Raw genomic sequence first — 16,229 nt, forward strand, 5'->3', positions numbered from 1 at the left:
AGATATTTTGTTATAAAATAATCTGAACTTCCTTTGTTATTTTTCAATTCTATATGAGTAAACAAGTACCTTAATTACCTTTAATACATGTAAGGTTGTATACAAACTTACTGAATACTTACAGAAGTAAACACATCATTCAGCAGACGAGTCATTTGATCATCATATTCATTATGAGTGTTAAGCACAAACAATTTCTGCAAATTTCCAATGCGTCAATACAAACATTTTTAAAAGAAATTTCAGACAACAACTGCCTTTTAACTGGAGGATGTACAATGACTTTTTTTTTTGACAAATGTGAGACAATTATGAAATCCTCTATTCTGTGAGCTACTTAGCCATTCATGTCTTTCATAAAATCTTTCATCGTTTTCATCTGTTACTTTCTTCAATTCTTCTGCCATAAAACACAATCTGGACAATTTACTGTTCTTTCACATTCTTCACATACCACATACAAATATTCCTTCACTTTCTGGTAGAATCTTTTTCTGCATTTTAATGCCAAACCAATTCTTTTTCCTGTTGGCTCTCCCTGGATTCCATCAATAACTGTTACTGATAGGACACTCTACAGTTTGTATCAGTAAATTTTGCAACTCTCTAATGCTATCACATTTTGTGGCATACAAATTTGCAGCAATATATGTTCTTACTTTATCTTGAATTTGTATACCGTAATAAGTGTGATTTCCAACTGCCAAATGTTTTTCAAGATTTCAACATTTGCAAATACGTTTTGGCCTGATGAATCTGGACAGGAGTAATACATGTATTGTTGAGTACCAGTCCCCTTGCTTGCTACAGTGTTTCCACATGTGGTATCATCTGTCACTTGATCAGTTAGCTTATGGCTTTGTTGAAATGAAACACTTCCACTTCCACTCCTTTGTCCTGCAATCTTGGAAAATTCTGTATTACCTATGGAACAAAATAAACCATGAAATGAAAATAACCATACTATCCTTCTTTGAGCATATATCAGTAAAATATTAGGAAAGAAAGAATAATTTATTTATTTTTGTACATACAGAACTTAAGTAACTGCAAAATGAAATAACAGAGACTTTAGGTCATTGGAAAGGTCTAAGTAAGAAAATTATGACAAAGTGATTGCTGTCACCAATACTGACTTAAAATATTAAGTTTATAATTACAAAAATCAAAAGTCGTTTAAGTGAAGAGAAAAAAGTGAAAGAGAAAGAGAAAAAGTGAAGTCATGAGAAAGGTCAGGGTAAAAAAAAAATGACATTGTCAGATTGCTCTTACCATTATGTCTAACTTTCTGTCTAACAAAAATATCTTGAAAAATGAAGTTAACGTCATAGGCAACGTTGAGGTAAAAAAAAAAAAATCGTGATACCATTGCATAGTTCTTACAAATTTCAGGTTTTGCATTTTAATGAAAATATTAAGTACAGTTTCTTCTTTACTGTGCTAAACGCGAAACAATTACCCAGTAATAGTGAGATTAAGGTCATATGGAAGGTCATTTAGAAGTTATGACCAAGGTTAAAGTTTTTTGTTTCAGAAAGATAAACAGCTAGCTTAACAGCTGGAAAAACAAATGAGATTTAATGTCCCCATGCTCTCGTGAAACAGAAAGCGGGGAACAGAATAAATATTATTTAATAGTATTATATAAATATGTTAAAAATAAAAACATATTTTTGAAAAATATATCTACAATGTAAAACTGGTGTATGTGTATGCATGTGCACCATGTCCACTTAACATTTCTGACAAAAAAGTGATAAAAGTAACTTGTGTCTGTCTAAAAATTGTAATATCAATAATGAAAGACAATAATGTCAAGAAAACTGACCATAGCTAGATGTGACATGAATGTCCCAGCAAAAAAAAAGTTTTAAATATTTGAAAGTCTCAACATTTGAAAATAAAATATAAACAAAATTTCATATTGTTTTTTTTTTCTTTATGCAGTTGTCAACTTTTGATTGATTGATTGTATGTTGTTTTAGGTCCCATTTGAGAATTGTCAACTTTTGATCTACAAGAACATCAGGGAAAAATTTATAGATTAGAATTTTAAGTGTAAGGGCAATGATTTTAATGTAAAATGGTCATTCAACATTTACACTTGATCTGTGGATAAATGAATCAATATCAACAGAATACCAAAAATCAACTCTTTATCTACCAGAAAAGTCAGTCAAAACTAACTGGTTGTGTGACATTTTGTGTCATTCAAAGTTCTAAAGAGCTTTTGATTATTGTTTTTCTTCACATCAGACTTTGAAATAATTTTTTTTTGGATTACTTCTTACAAATATTAATGAAGTAGAAGGATAGATGTGTTCCAGTATTAAAATGCATTATCAAGTGAACTTTTGATCAAAGATTGTGCATGAATTTTGATACTCTACCATATAAATCTGGATCAGGACATTTCTAATTCTAATTCAATGGGATGCAAAAAACTCCTCTGCACACTGACAAATGTTGCTACAAGAAGGGAAAGTTAATCAATTGTAAATTATTTATAACTTGACCAAGATTTGTTAGACCATTTGAATTAGCAGTTGAAATCTCTTCAACACATGGTGTAACACATAAGCATCCTAAAATAATCAGTATAAACCTGCTGCTATGAATTCATATTATCATGACCCATTATCTTTTAAAAATATCATCATTTTGAAAAACTGTTTATTCATTTTGAATGTTTTTTTTTTAAATATTGAAACTTTATGTAATAGAGAAAATATAAGTGTGATAAAATAACTTTTTCAGTAAACAGTCCCTGGATAAATTTGAATGAAAAACTACCTATTCCTTCTTCAAAAACCACCTTCATACCCCCTGGTTCAGAGTATCTTTAAGAAGCACACTACTTGCAGTTCTTATTTTATTTTCCCCCCAAACAACTGCTTTACATTTAATTTCTTTCAAAAAGCATACATTTACAGTTGTACACACATATTAAAGCATCAACATTGTATTGTTACGCGACATTGAGTTGTCCCCCTTATTATTTCAATCCGGATTGAATCCGTTATCTGTTTGTTTTTTACACACCATTTCCATTTGTGTATTGTGTACGGCATGGCGCCCTCATCAAACCTGCAAGCCTTGTGGCATATTTGGCTGTTTTAGTCCCGCATAGAGTAAGTTTTTCATGTTTGTTACATTTCTTTGTGATTTATTATGAACCTTGTGCAACATAAAGATGTATGCATTTGTAGAATGTGTAGAATTTTATGTAACATGATTTTGTAGTTATGTCTAAATTTAGTAACGGTAGTTTATGTCAAGGTCAGGACTCGCATTGTCTGCGTATGTCACGTACTCAGTCGAATAATACATGTACGACTCATTATCATTATTATCAACTTGAATTATCTAGTCAAAACATTAAGTCTCATTACATGTAAAGTTAGCATATTGTTTTATTTACAAAATATCATTCACATGTAATCAAGTATGTAAAGAGAGATATTTTTATAGTCATCTATAGAGTGAAATACACATAGTGATATGTACTAGTCTGCTTGAATTGCATTTATTGTGCTGTTCTACTTGTTTGTTTTTTGTAACATTGTACTTATGACTGTGTTGTTTATTTTTCAGTTTCTTACTACATATACTAGTTATTGTCAACAATAAAAGATGAAAAGCACCTTAGTTCTTCACTAAAAAGGCTTTACAGTAAGAAATCTAGGACTTCCAGAAAGATATGGCTACAGAAGGATCACTCAATCTAGTGGATACTCAGCAGGACACGAATACTGCATTGACTATTGGTAATGCATTCTCAGATATGGAAGTCCTCTATCCAGCAAGATCTTAGAACCATGGAGATGAGACAGCAAAGGTCCCTGTCGGAGAAAGGATCTGCATACTTCCAGACACAGGTTGACCGATTTTCGAATAAACTGACAAGAGTTGGAAAAGATTTAGAAAGTTTGCTCAGTGAAACTGTAAATAAAGAGACAGACACAAACTTGTTAACACAACGTGTATCAGATGTGTACAGTAAATATGATCAGATGAGTTCTGAACTATTGAACTTTCTGGTACGATACAACACAGAAGCTAGTGCTCGTGAACAGGCAAGTCTGACACTCCTTAAAGCCACCTATTCTGAACGTGTTGAACAGTTTTATAGAAAAGTGAAGAGTAAAGATGTTTTTAGAGACAAAAGCGAAGTCCAGCAGCTTTAAGTCTGCAAGAAGCACTAGTTACTCATCAAGTGCTGCATCACTTCTAGGCAGGCATCGAGCAAAAAGAGAAGCTGCCAGAGTAAAACTTAAGTTCGCTGAACAAGAAGCAAAGATGAGACAAGAAGAGGCAATACTAAAAGCCAAAATGGACGTTCTTTCAGTGAAAAAGGAAGCTGCAGTAGCTGATGCAGAATACCTTGGAATGAAAGATGAATTCGGAATGTGGGACGAAGATCATTCTGTGAGTGATGACCTAGACAACACTGACATTCTTAACAAACACTTTAGTGATCAACCAATGAATAGTGAGTGCAATGCTGTCACTGACACTGTTAAGATAACTGATAGTGTACCAGTTTTCCATACGAGCCTGGACAATCAACATGTACAGACAGTCTATGAAGCTTTTACACCTGAACAGTCTAGTCTGACGAGTGCAAGGCCTAAGGACCAAGTTATGTCAGAAGTGAGGCCGAGTCATGAGGACCAAGTAGCGTCATCCACACAACCAGCTATGTCACCAACCACAAAGTCAAATGGATGCCCACCTACCATCGAACCAACCAATCATAGTAGTCCAGTACAGCCACAAGTTACTCAACCTGCCTTACTAAGTGAATTTGCTAACTATATGAATAAGAAAGACCTGCTGCGTTGGTCTTTAGTCACCTTTGATGATCGTCCAGAGACTTATCAGTCGTGGAAGGATAGTTTTGATGTACTTACAAAAGAACTTAATGCCAGTCCGAGAGAAGAGCTGAACTTACTGATTCGATATCTAGGACCCGAGTCTAAGAAACATGCAGTTAGCATACGGACTGCCAATATCAATAACCCACAGAAAGCTTTGGAGAAGCTGTGGAGTCGTCTGGATGACAGGTATGGAAGCCCAGTCCTGCTTGAAACATCATTAAAGTCGAGGTTGTCGAATTTCCCCAAACTGACAGTGAAAGACAACAAAAAGCTTTTTGAATTAGCAGATCTACTGAGCGAAGTGCAGCTGCGAATGGAGGACCCTGCCTTAAGTCGATCTCTTCTCTACTTGGATTCATCCACAGGCATGCGTCCAATTGTTGCAAAGCTTCCAATCAACTTGCAGGAAAAATGGACGACGCGTGCAACAAGTTATAATTCACAACACAGAGTCACATATCCACCCTTTACCTATCTGGTCCAGTTTGTGACGGAAATGAGTAGGATCCGTAATGATCCAAGCTTTAATTACCAAGGCACGTGTGAATCAGCTGCTGACACCGTAAATCGCTCCAACCCTGATTCACGACGTAGGGACGCCTATCGCAAGAATGATGTTCAGGTGAAGAAAACGACTGTGAAAACGACAGAAGAAGTTACTAGTGTCAGCATAGGAAACAACTGTTTTTTACATGTGAATAGACATAAACTTAATCAGTGCAAGACTTTCCAGAAATTGACTCTAAATGAAAGAAAGAAACTGCTGAAGGATTACAACTTCTGCTTTAAGTGTTGTGATTCCACAGGACATGGTTATGCAAGTTGTAGTGCATTTGTGAAGTGTGACATTTGTGGAAACAAGAATCATCCTACTTCTCTACACATTGGTGATATGTCTACCAAGTGGGATGTTGCACGGAGGTCATATCATGGCGGGGAGAAATCCAACAAGATATTGGACATCTCAACCAGGTCACATTACGATGGGGAGAGATCAAATATGAGTTCACTCTGTACAGAACTGTGCGGCAAAAACTTTACGGGGAGATCTTGTTCTAAGACTCTATTAGTCAAGGTCTACCCAATGAACCATCCAGAAAAATCCCTCAATGTATATGCCTTGATAGATGACCAGAGTACTCATACACTCGCGAGGCCTGAATTGTTTGGTGCATTGGATATTCCGATGTCTTCAGTTACTACAGTACCCGCATCGTTATTCTTTACAGGATACACGATACGATAGGATACACGCACGATACGATAGGATACACGCACGATAGGACAGGATACACGCACGATAGGATAAACGCAAAACACGATAAACGCAAAACACGATAAACGCAAAATACGATAAACGCAAAACACGATAGACCTGATAAACGATCTTCACGATAGGATAAACGCAAAACCTGATAGGATTGTTTCAAAATGCGAAACGTTTTTTGACAAGACGAAAAGTTTTCTTTTTGATAGACTATAGTATGAAAATTTTAATTACTTACAAAGCCGCAAATCTAAATGATAAAACATTTTAAATTTATCATCATAAAACATTTGAAGAAATTATGCTTTGTAAAAGATATGGTGTTTTTGTCAATAAAATTGATCGTCATCAAATTCAAACTGTAATTATTTTAAGAATAATTTCTCTATCATGGAAATTAGGCGATTTTTTGTGTAATTATACAAATGTCGAAAATTCCTTCGAATCGTTAAATTTGAATTTTGAGTCCGTAGACAAGCGAAGTTTTACACCCAAGTGCAATAAATTCACGAAACACTATAAATATATTCATTATTTTAACAAATAAAACCTTATGAAATTCATAACAAACATTGATTATTTTTACGGAAAAACATGTAAAAAAAAATGAAATATTTGGAATCAATATCTTTTGCTAGAAGTCTGCGAAGTATCCAAAATCGCCTTTAATAGTTTGTGTTTAATAATTCAAATCTTACAAAAAAAAAAAAAAAAATCATAATTCAGGAGAGGGGGGGGGGATTGAAAAATTATTGTTATAATTATTTTAAGGTTGATGCTTTCTCCTCCAAGTTTTTACGAATTTGATTTATATTTTATATAAATTAATTATTTTTTTTTTTACGTTTTAAAATTGCTGAAATTGCTAGTTGCATTGAGACAGACCGTGCACTGGACTGTGAATAATTACTCTCCTATATATAAATATATATGTCACACATATCCCGTGCACATAGAAATTATTTACATATTCCAAGTACATTCCAAGGACATACATTGTATATGTATATATGAGGAAGGAGACCTGCGAAAAAAATCGAATTTAATAAAATTTATAAACGTCACTAGATCTGTCATCATCTATTATCCGAAAAAAACATCGCATTTCCATTCTTTTGTATTTATTTTGGTATTTTATAGGCCTGTAAGATTAAGCTAGGAGGGAGCATGCAGTCGTATAAATAAAAAAAAAAGATGTATAAAATCTTCAATTTTTAATTAAGTGTTGTTCATAAAAATTATGAACAATATCCAGAAAATAAGTAGATGCATTTCATTGAAACCCAGTAGGTTCAAGTTAAATACTTGACACCAGGTGAGAGCTAGAGTTCAGGTATGTCTACGTTGAATACACACGGGCTGGTCATGTAGGGAAAAAAAGGGGGGGGGGTGTCTTGACTTGACAAGAAGACAGTGTACTGATTAGGCAGGTAGGTGTAAGTTCTCTTGTCACGGGAACGCTTCAACCTGTCACTAAGTTACGGTATATATTACTTCATCTCCGCGCCGAAGTAGGTAAGATGTATAATAAAAATTTGTGTGATTTTGTTTATTTATTTATTTATTTATTTTTTACATCTTCTAAATGCAGTAGTTAAATATGAATGGCAAACATCTATATTATAATATATACTTATCAGAGAAAAATAATAATACAAAGGAACAACAAAACTTGCGCGCATAGAAAAATTTATGTTTCCGTTATTGATAAAAAGGATAGCCTTAATAAAGATACTGATATTTTTTTATTTATAATTTATTTTTTGCACACATACCTAATGTTTTATGTTTCTATAATTATCAAAACAAAGTTAATAAAGGTCTCGCTTTTGTGACTCTGACTGTGTAAAGGGATTATAATATTTCTATCTTTGACAAAAATATTTCTTACTTATCGACAAATTTTAAAAAAAAAAAACTCAAATAGTAGATCGATTATTTCATGTACAAAAATAGAATTTGACTTTCGATTTATGCTCTCTGCTTGGTGACGGTACTTGACGTTTATTTATTTATTTTCTTTAAAAATATACCAGAGTTACAGTATTAATTTCTCTTTTTGTTCAATAGTTAGATTAATCCTAAATAAATTAACAAAACGAAAGATGAACTCGAGATATCCCGGGTGTTTCTTTTCAAGGTAAAGATAAAAAGCGAGGGTTTACGAATGCACACGATAAACGCAAAACACGATACACGATAGAACCTGATAAACGATCTTCACGATAAACGCAAAACCTGATAAACGGAAAACACGATAGAAAACTCAAAACCTGATAAACGCAAAACACGATACGATAGGATACGATACGACAGGATACACGCACGATACGATAGGATAAACGCACGATAGGACACGATAGAATTGTAAAGAATAACGATGCGGGTACTGTACATATTCACTGAAATCATGTGCTGGTACCTTTCAACGAAGTGGAAGACAAGCCCTTGGACTTATGGTGGAGTCAAAAGACAGTTCCTGTATTTTACAGCTTCCGCTGGTTACAGAGTGTGAGCAAATTCCAGAGGAAAAGAGTGAAATAGCAACACCAGAAATTGTTCAGTTTCATTCGCACTTCAGTGGGGTAGATATTCCTCCTCTGGATCCAAAGGCCCAAGTTCTATTGTTGATTGGTCGGGATCTGCCAGAGGCCCATCACATAGAGGATCAACGTACAGGACCACGAGGAACCCCTTTCGCTCAGAGGCTAGCTCTCGGTTGGGTCCTCATTGGAAATGTCTGTCTTGGAAATCTCCATCCACCTGCAAGCGTGAACGTCATGAAAACTACTGTGAACCAGAGTGGACGCATTAGTGTATTTGACAATTGTGAATATAATATATCACTAAATACTTGTATGAATGATGACCCCATTTTCAAACGTCAACATAAAGACAACGATTTAGGACAATCCATTGAGGACATCCAATTTCTGGATTGATGGATAAAACCTTTACTAAGAACTCAGCTGGAAATTGGACAGCACCATTACCATTTCGGGAGACCCGAGAAAAACTACCAAACAATCGATCGGTGGCACTGAAACGAGCACTGATGCTACAAGGGAGTCTGCGACGAAATCCAACTAAACGAGAACACTTTGTTAGTTTTATGCAGGGCATTTTTTGACTCTGGACATGCTGAAGTTGCACCTGCCGTTCAACCTGGACAAGAATGTTGGTACTTGCCTATATTTGGGGTGTACCATCCCAAGAAAAAGGATAAAATACGAGTTGTGTTTGACTCTTCTTGCAAACACGAAGGCATTTCCCTGAACGACGTGTTAATGCAAGGACCAGACCTGATGAATCGTCTGGATGGAGTGCTCATGAGATTCAGAAAGGAGCCGGTTGCTGTGATTGCAGACATTCAGCAGATATTTTTCTGTTTCCATGTGGCAGAACCTCACAGAGATTTTCTTCGTTTCTTTTGGCATCGAAATAATGATCCGAAACAAGAATTACAGGAGTACAGAATGTGCGTCCATGTTTTTGGCAACCGACCTTCTCCGGCGGTTGCCACTTATGGACTTAGACGTTGTGTAAAAATTGACTGTAAGGAAGATGTTAAGCAGTTTGAGACCAGAAACGTTTATGTTGATGACGGGTTGGCATCATTTCCCAGTTTTAGTGAAGCAGTTGATGTTCTGAAGCGAACTCAGAAAACACTCCTGGAAGCTGGAAATTTGAAACTACACAAGATCGCATCAAACAGTGAAGAAGTGATGCTACAATTTCCATCCGCGGATCTTGCAAAATCCATGGAACAGCTTGATCTAGATCGAGATGACTTACCTGTACACCACAGTTTGGGTTTAAGTTGGAACCTAGCTACAGATACTTTTATGTACAAAGCCTCAGAAGAGCAGAAGCCCTTGACCAAGAGAGGACTGCTGTCCACTGTAAATGGATTATTTGATCCACTTGGATTCATTGCGCCCATAATCTTAAATGGTAAACTGATCATGAGAGAAGCATTTACTGGGATTGAGAGTTGGGATGATCCCTTACCTACAGCAACTATGAGTGCATGGAAACTGTGGTTAGAACAATTGACGAGACTTGATGGTGTTCACATCCCCTGGTGCCTACTGTCTGTATCATACAGCAAGTGTGTTGGCAAAAAGTTACACATCTTTTGTGATGCATCTGAAAAAGCAGTAGCAGCATGTGCTTACATAAGGGGTATGACTGTGGATGAGAAGATTTCTGTAGGGTTTGTGTTCGGCAAATGTAAAGTTGCCCCACGAAGTGGACACACGATTCCAAGATTGGAACTCTGTGCTTCCGTTCTAGCTGTGGAGCTTGGTGAGATGCTTTCAAAGGAACTTGACTTACCCTTAGAGGACATCACGTATTACTCTGACAGCAAAGTGGTGCTGGGGTATCTGTCGAATGAGCGCCGAAGTTTTTATGTTTACGTATGCAACCGTGTCTCCAGGATACGCAAGAGTTCTTCTCCACGCCAATGGAATTATGTAACAACTGATGAAAACCCTGCTGATCAAGGAACTCGTGGACTTTTGCCAGAACAGCTATGTGATAGTTTGTGGTTAAAGGGACCAGACTTCCTCAAAGGAAATACAAACCATTTCCAAAATGAGTCGTTTTCTTTGGTGAACCCAGAGCAGGACAGTGAAGTACGACCAGAGATAGTGACCCTCAAGACCATGTCAACCAAACCAACTTTAGGAACGTCACGTTTCAGTCGCTTTGGTAGTTGGTTGAGCCTTGTGCGGGCCATCACCTTCATCAAGGAAAGGCTCAGGAAGGAAGCAAGGAGAGTGGATAAAACATCTCGTCGAGAATCGGAAATGCTGATCATTAAAGAGATTCAACATCAATTTTATCAGAAAGAACTAAGTGCGCTACATGCAGGAAGACCCCTTCCGAAAGACAGTACCATTCTGACTCTGTCTCCTTACCTTGATGGCGGCTTGCTGCGAGTTGTTGGACGAATCAAATTGTCTGACTTACCTGTGAGGGAGAAGACACCTATCCTGATACCTGGCAAGAGCCATATTGCCCGGCTATTGGTTCGTCATCATCATAAGAAAATCTACCACCAAGGGCGTCATCTGACGGAAGGTGCTATACGAAGTGAAGGCCTATGGATCTCTGGAGGGAAACGCTTGGTGTCATCAATCATCCATCACTGTGTGACCTGCCGCAAGATGAGAGGGAAACCACTATGTCAGAAAATGGCGGATCTACCCAAAGTCCGACTTACTAAGTCACCACCCTTCACCTTTGTTGGGGTGGATGTATTTGGCCCCTGGAATGTCATCACGAGACGAACAAGAGGGGGCAGCGCACACTCAAAACGTTGGGCAGTGTTGTTTACCTGTTTGTATAGCCGAGCAGTCCACATCGAGGTCATTGAGGAAATGACCTCTTCTTCTTTCATCAACGCCTTGAGAAGGTTTGTGGCAGTTCGTGGTACAGTCTCTGAATTCAGATCAGATAGAGGGACAAATTTTGTTGGGGCTGCTGCGGAGCTGCAGATGAATGTAGTGAATGTGGAAGACAACAGCCTGAAGATATTTCTTGCAGACAAGCGTATTGTATGGAGGTTTAATCCTCCCCACGCCTCACATTTTGGAGGCACATGGGAAAGGATGATTGGCATTGCCCGTCGCATCCTTGAGGCAATGCTTATGGATACCAAACATGGGAAGCTGACCCATGAGGTTTTGACAACCTTTATGGCAGAGGTCATGGCTATTATGAATTCGAGGCCACTGGTACCTGTATCTACTGATGTTGAAGCACCATTCGTTCTATCGCCACAGATTCTACTGACACAGAAAACCCATGAAGTACCCAGTGAATTCCAGGATCTTGATGTCAAGGACATGTACCGAAGTCAATGGAAAATGGTCCAGGTCATGGCTAACACTTTCTGGAAGCGATGGAAAAATGAGTTCCTTTCCACCCTACAACCTCGTCAGAAATGGCAAGATTCAGTGGGCAATCTTAAAGATGGGGATGTCGTTCTACTACATGATAAAGAAAGTGCGCGCAATGACTGGCCAGTCGGCATCATAAACCGTGTATTTCCAAGTGAATCAGACGGTCTGATACGCAAAATCCAAGTACGTATACTCAAGGAAGGAAAGCCATGCCTCTTCATCAGACCCGCTACGGAAGTGATTCCTTTGATTACAGTGTAACCACTTAGTACATGAACTTGATTTACATCTGACGTTCTGTTTGTGTATACCATGTTTTGATATTTTGTTTAATGTGTATTTTTTACATACAAGTAGTATTTTTTGTGCTATCAGTGTCAATGTAGGGTAAAGTTGTGTAAGGGTGATAAATCAGACGGGGAGTGTATTGTTACGCGACATTGAGTTGTCCCCCCTTATTATTTCAATCCGGATTGAATCCGTTATCTGTTTGTTTTTTACACACCATTTCCATTTGTGTATTGTGTACGGCATGGCGCCCTCATCAAACCTGCAAGCCTTGTGGCATATTTGGCTGTTTTAGTCCCGCATAGAGTAAGTTTTTCATGTTTGTTACATTTCTTTGTGATTTATTATGAACCTTGTGCAACATAAAGATGTATGCATTTGTAGAATGTGTAGAATTTTATGTAACATGATTTTGTACTTATGTCTAAATTTAGTAACGGTAGTTTATGTCAAGGTCAGGACTCGCATTGTCTGCGTATGTCACGTACTCAGTCGAATAATGCATGTACGACTCATTATCATTATTATCAACTTGAATTATCTAGTCAAAACATCAAGTCTCATTACATGTAAAGTTAGCATATTGTTTTATTTACAAAATATCATACACATGTAATCAAGTATGTAAAGAGAGATATTTTTATAGTCATCTATAGAGTGAAATACACATAGTGATATGTACAAGTCTGCCTGAATTGCATTTATTGTGCTGTTCTACTTGTTTGTTTTTTGTAACATTGTACTTATGACTGTGTTGTTTATTTTTCAGTTTCTTACTACATATACTAGTTATTGTCAACAATAAAAGATGAAAAGCACCTTAGTTCTTCACTAAGAAGGCTTTACAAACATTACTGTTCCTAGTAAGAGTGTAAGACTGTAGACTTTTACACTACCCCCTCCCCCAATAGCAAGATTAATAGCACTATATTTTGTAAAATTAAGAACAGCTTCATTCATTATTTCAACTTCCTTGTAAATTCTATATTGGCCTACCTGATCCAACTGTATGGTTTTGTCTCTCTTGTTTTCAACCAGTATTCTTTACAAAAGGTACTGCTAATAACATAATAATAATGAGAGTAGTCCCTCGATCTGGTTTGGCTTTGCTTTCTTCGTTAACTTCAGGATAGGAGTACCTTGATTTTCATCTTCGCCTTTTTAACCCCAAATTAGCTATTTGTTTCATCAACTTGTTTGTCAATAAATTACCTCGTTTTAGAAATTGTACATACGTAGAGCATGCTCTTGCGTATCGAATCAACTGAGAGATATATACCCCGTATGTAGGTGATGAAGGTACATTGCTGCATAAGTAAGGGAAGTTGACGATTGAAAAGTTAAAGTCATCACGTTTATAATAAAGCTTGGTTGTTAGATTACCATTAATGTCTTTTTCAAGTAAAATATTATTTATTTCCTAAAAACATTTTTTTAATATATATTTTCTTTTTATGTCTACATTCAACAATTACTTTTAAATTATATTTGTACGTTCAACCGAAATTCTTCCACAGTCAAGTTAAAGCCTTTTGTGAACGAAATGTTACGAAAAAAATCTTTTATACACCAGAGAATTGTTCACAATTCATGAATTCTTAGGTTTTCTTACTCCAATACAATCTAAATGTACACTCAATATATCCAACAGTTTTTTTTTCTGACAATAGCCGAAAGTACATTTTTTAGTATATATATTGAAGCAGTTGTAATAATATATTAAGTTAAATTACTAGTGGCATTTCACACAAAATATGGTCTTTTTTTTCTTTTCATTTTTCTTTCAAACGGTAAATTCACAATGTTTTAAAATACTAAGGTGGAAGATCACAGCCACCCTGAAGATGACGATCGCATCAATGCAGATGAGGTGTTTAATCAAGCTAAGAAAATTGTAAAGCTGGACCCAACCAAGCCAATCAAAAGGGTATATAATGACGTGATTGGTGCCTTTGTCGATAATGAAGAGTATGACGAGCTGCCCGATTTTTCTACAGTGAGATCAAAATTACAGCGAGTTCGGGCATCGTTAATCCCAGCTATTTCGCACGATATTGAAGACGTACTAATAGAGAACGAATGGACAGAGAACTGGGCCGGTGAGTCTTTCCTAAGCCATATAGACAATGACTGGGGTATTTCCGTGTTTGCAACACGAGAAAACTATAGAACACTCAGTCGCTGCAGCACCATTTACATCGACGGAACATTTAAAACTTGTCCCGAGCCTTACTTACAATTTGTTACAATTCACGGGAAGCGTCTAGGTAGGGTTTTTACTTTTGTTATGTGCCTATTAACTGGAAAGACTATTGGTCAGTATAGGCAGCTTTTACAACATGTCGAGGGTAAAGTGCGACAAATTACAGGGAGGCGTTGGCATCCAACAAAGGTGGTTTGTGATTTCGAAGTCTCCCTTATATCTGCCCTTGAAACTGAGTTGCCACATACTACAATTTGTGGTTGTTATTTTCATTTTTGCCAAAGCTTGTGGCGAAAAATACAAGACCCTGGCTTAGCACGATCATATAGACAAAGCAGAAGAGTACAGCGTCTTTTGAGAAAAATCATGGCTCTTGGTCATTTGCCTATTGCTCTCTTAAGGCAGAATTTCAGTCGATTAGCTGGTGCCAATTCCACAAGGAGGGTCATAAACAGATATGCGGCTGTCCAAGATTTTCTCCTCTTTGTTGAGAATAATTACCTGAACGGACGTTTTCCAATGCGTCTTTGGAATGTTTATGGACGTGAGAAAGACTGCAGAACAAACAACATTGTGGAAGGTATGGACAAAGAAATGTTAAATTTCTTTATAAGCTTTTAAGAATCATAATATTTTCAGGCGCGACTCCAGGGTTTTTTTTTACCGGGGGTAAAAAAAAAAACAAAACAAACAAACAAATAATACAAAAGCAAAAACGTGAAATCCATTTCCCTAACGTGAAAAACACCTATTTCGTGATGGTGGGGTCCACATATTTTCTAGGGACGGATTTTTGATATGGGGGCCCTTAATCATTGTCATTCTGCCTGTTTTTCCATGATTATTTTTTTTCAAAAGGTTAGAGACACCATTTTCATACACAGTTTGGAAAGATTTGGTAACAAGTCGAAGTTGTAGATCACTGTGATTACAAACTTTTACCTACTCTTGCTACAAGAACATATGAAGTGAAAAAAATACAAATATAACAATGCATAAAACTAACAGGGATTTCATCTGATTAAAGGTCAGCTTCTATATCGTGTATCATAATTTTCTCTAATGTATCGTGTGTATGCATGAATATTGTAGACACAAGCTATTTGAGCTACCCTTTCCGGCTAGAAATATTACTGTAGGCCTAGTATATTATTCTAATTTTTAATTTTGGTTTTGTAGGTTTCCATTACAGGTGGAACACATCTGTCCAAAGGAAACACCCATCATTATTTCTTTTCATCAGAAAGATGAAAGATGAAGAAAGGCTTGAAAGAAGAAACCTTAGAGCTAGGGTGCAGGGTGCTGCGGAGGTTCCAGTCAAAAGAAAGTGGAGACGATTGGAACAGAGAATTAAGCGCTTACGATGTCAGTACCAAAATGGGGATAGTAATTTGGAAGAATACCGGAATGCCATATCGTACGTCGTAAAGCAGTATCAGTAAAGATACTACATACATCAGAGAACTCAAGTTGTTCACCAATGTTGTACACTTTAAAAAGGCATTTATTTCTATGAGCAAACAATTAAATGAATATTTATCTATATTTCTCTCTAATCAGGGGTAAATTAACCCCAGTTAAGCTCCCCGCCGAGCTAGCCCGTGTTCAAAAGTTAAGCTTAGTTTTCATTTGTTATGGACAAGTTAATTTCAAATAAAAATTTTAGGATCAAACACGCT

The 16,229-nt window shown here is 36.6% G+C and overlaps 1 protein-coding gene across 1 annotated transcript; it reads left to right on the top strand.

Moving 5' to 3' along the window:
• The first annotated feature begins 9,088 nt into the window (after positions 1-9,088).
• On the top strand, positions 9,089-15,992 carry LOC133193208 (uncharacterized). Its single transcript, XM_061329174.1, has 4 exons — positions 9,089-9,250; positions 9,363-12,242; positions 14,167-14,446; positions 15,730-15,992. The coding sequence occupies exons 1-4, from the start codon at positions 9,089-9,091 to the stop codon at positions 15,990-15,992; spliced, it is 3,585 nt and encodes a 1,194-aa protein (XP_061185158.1).
• The last annotated feature ends 237 nt before the right edge of the window (positions 15,993-16,229 follow it).

This window comes from Saccostrea echinata, unplaced genomic scaffold (genome assembly GCF_033153115.1).
Source record: "Saccostrea echinata isolate AGI-Se365-2 ecotype Australia unplaced genomic scaffold, CSIRO_AGI_Sech_v1 ptg000027l, whole genome shotgun sequence".
Lineage (NCBI taxonomy): Eukaryota > Metazoa > Mollusca > Bivalvia > Ostreida > Ostreidae > Saccostrea > Saccostrea echinata.

Coding starts and splice junctions, on each gene's coding strand:
- LOC133193208 (XM_061329174.1), top strand. CDS start 9,089: ATGGATAAAACCTTTACTAAGAACTCAGCTGGAAATTGGACAGCACCA. Junction 9,251..9,362: donor CAACTAAACGAGAACACTTT/GTTAGTTTTATG, acceptor TACCATCCCAAG/AAAAAGGATAAAATACGAGT. Junction 14,447..15,729: donor ATGGACAGAGAACTGGGCCG/GTGAGTCTTTCC, acceptor TTGGTTTTGTAG/GTTTCCATTACAGGTGGAAC.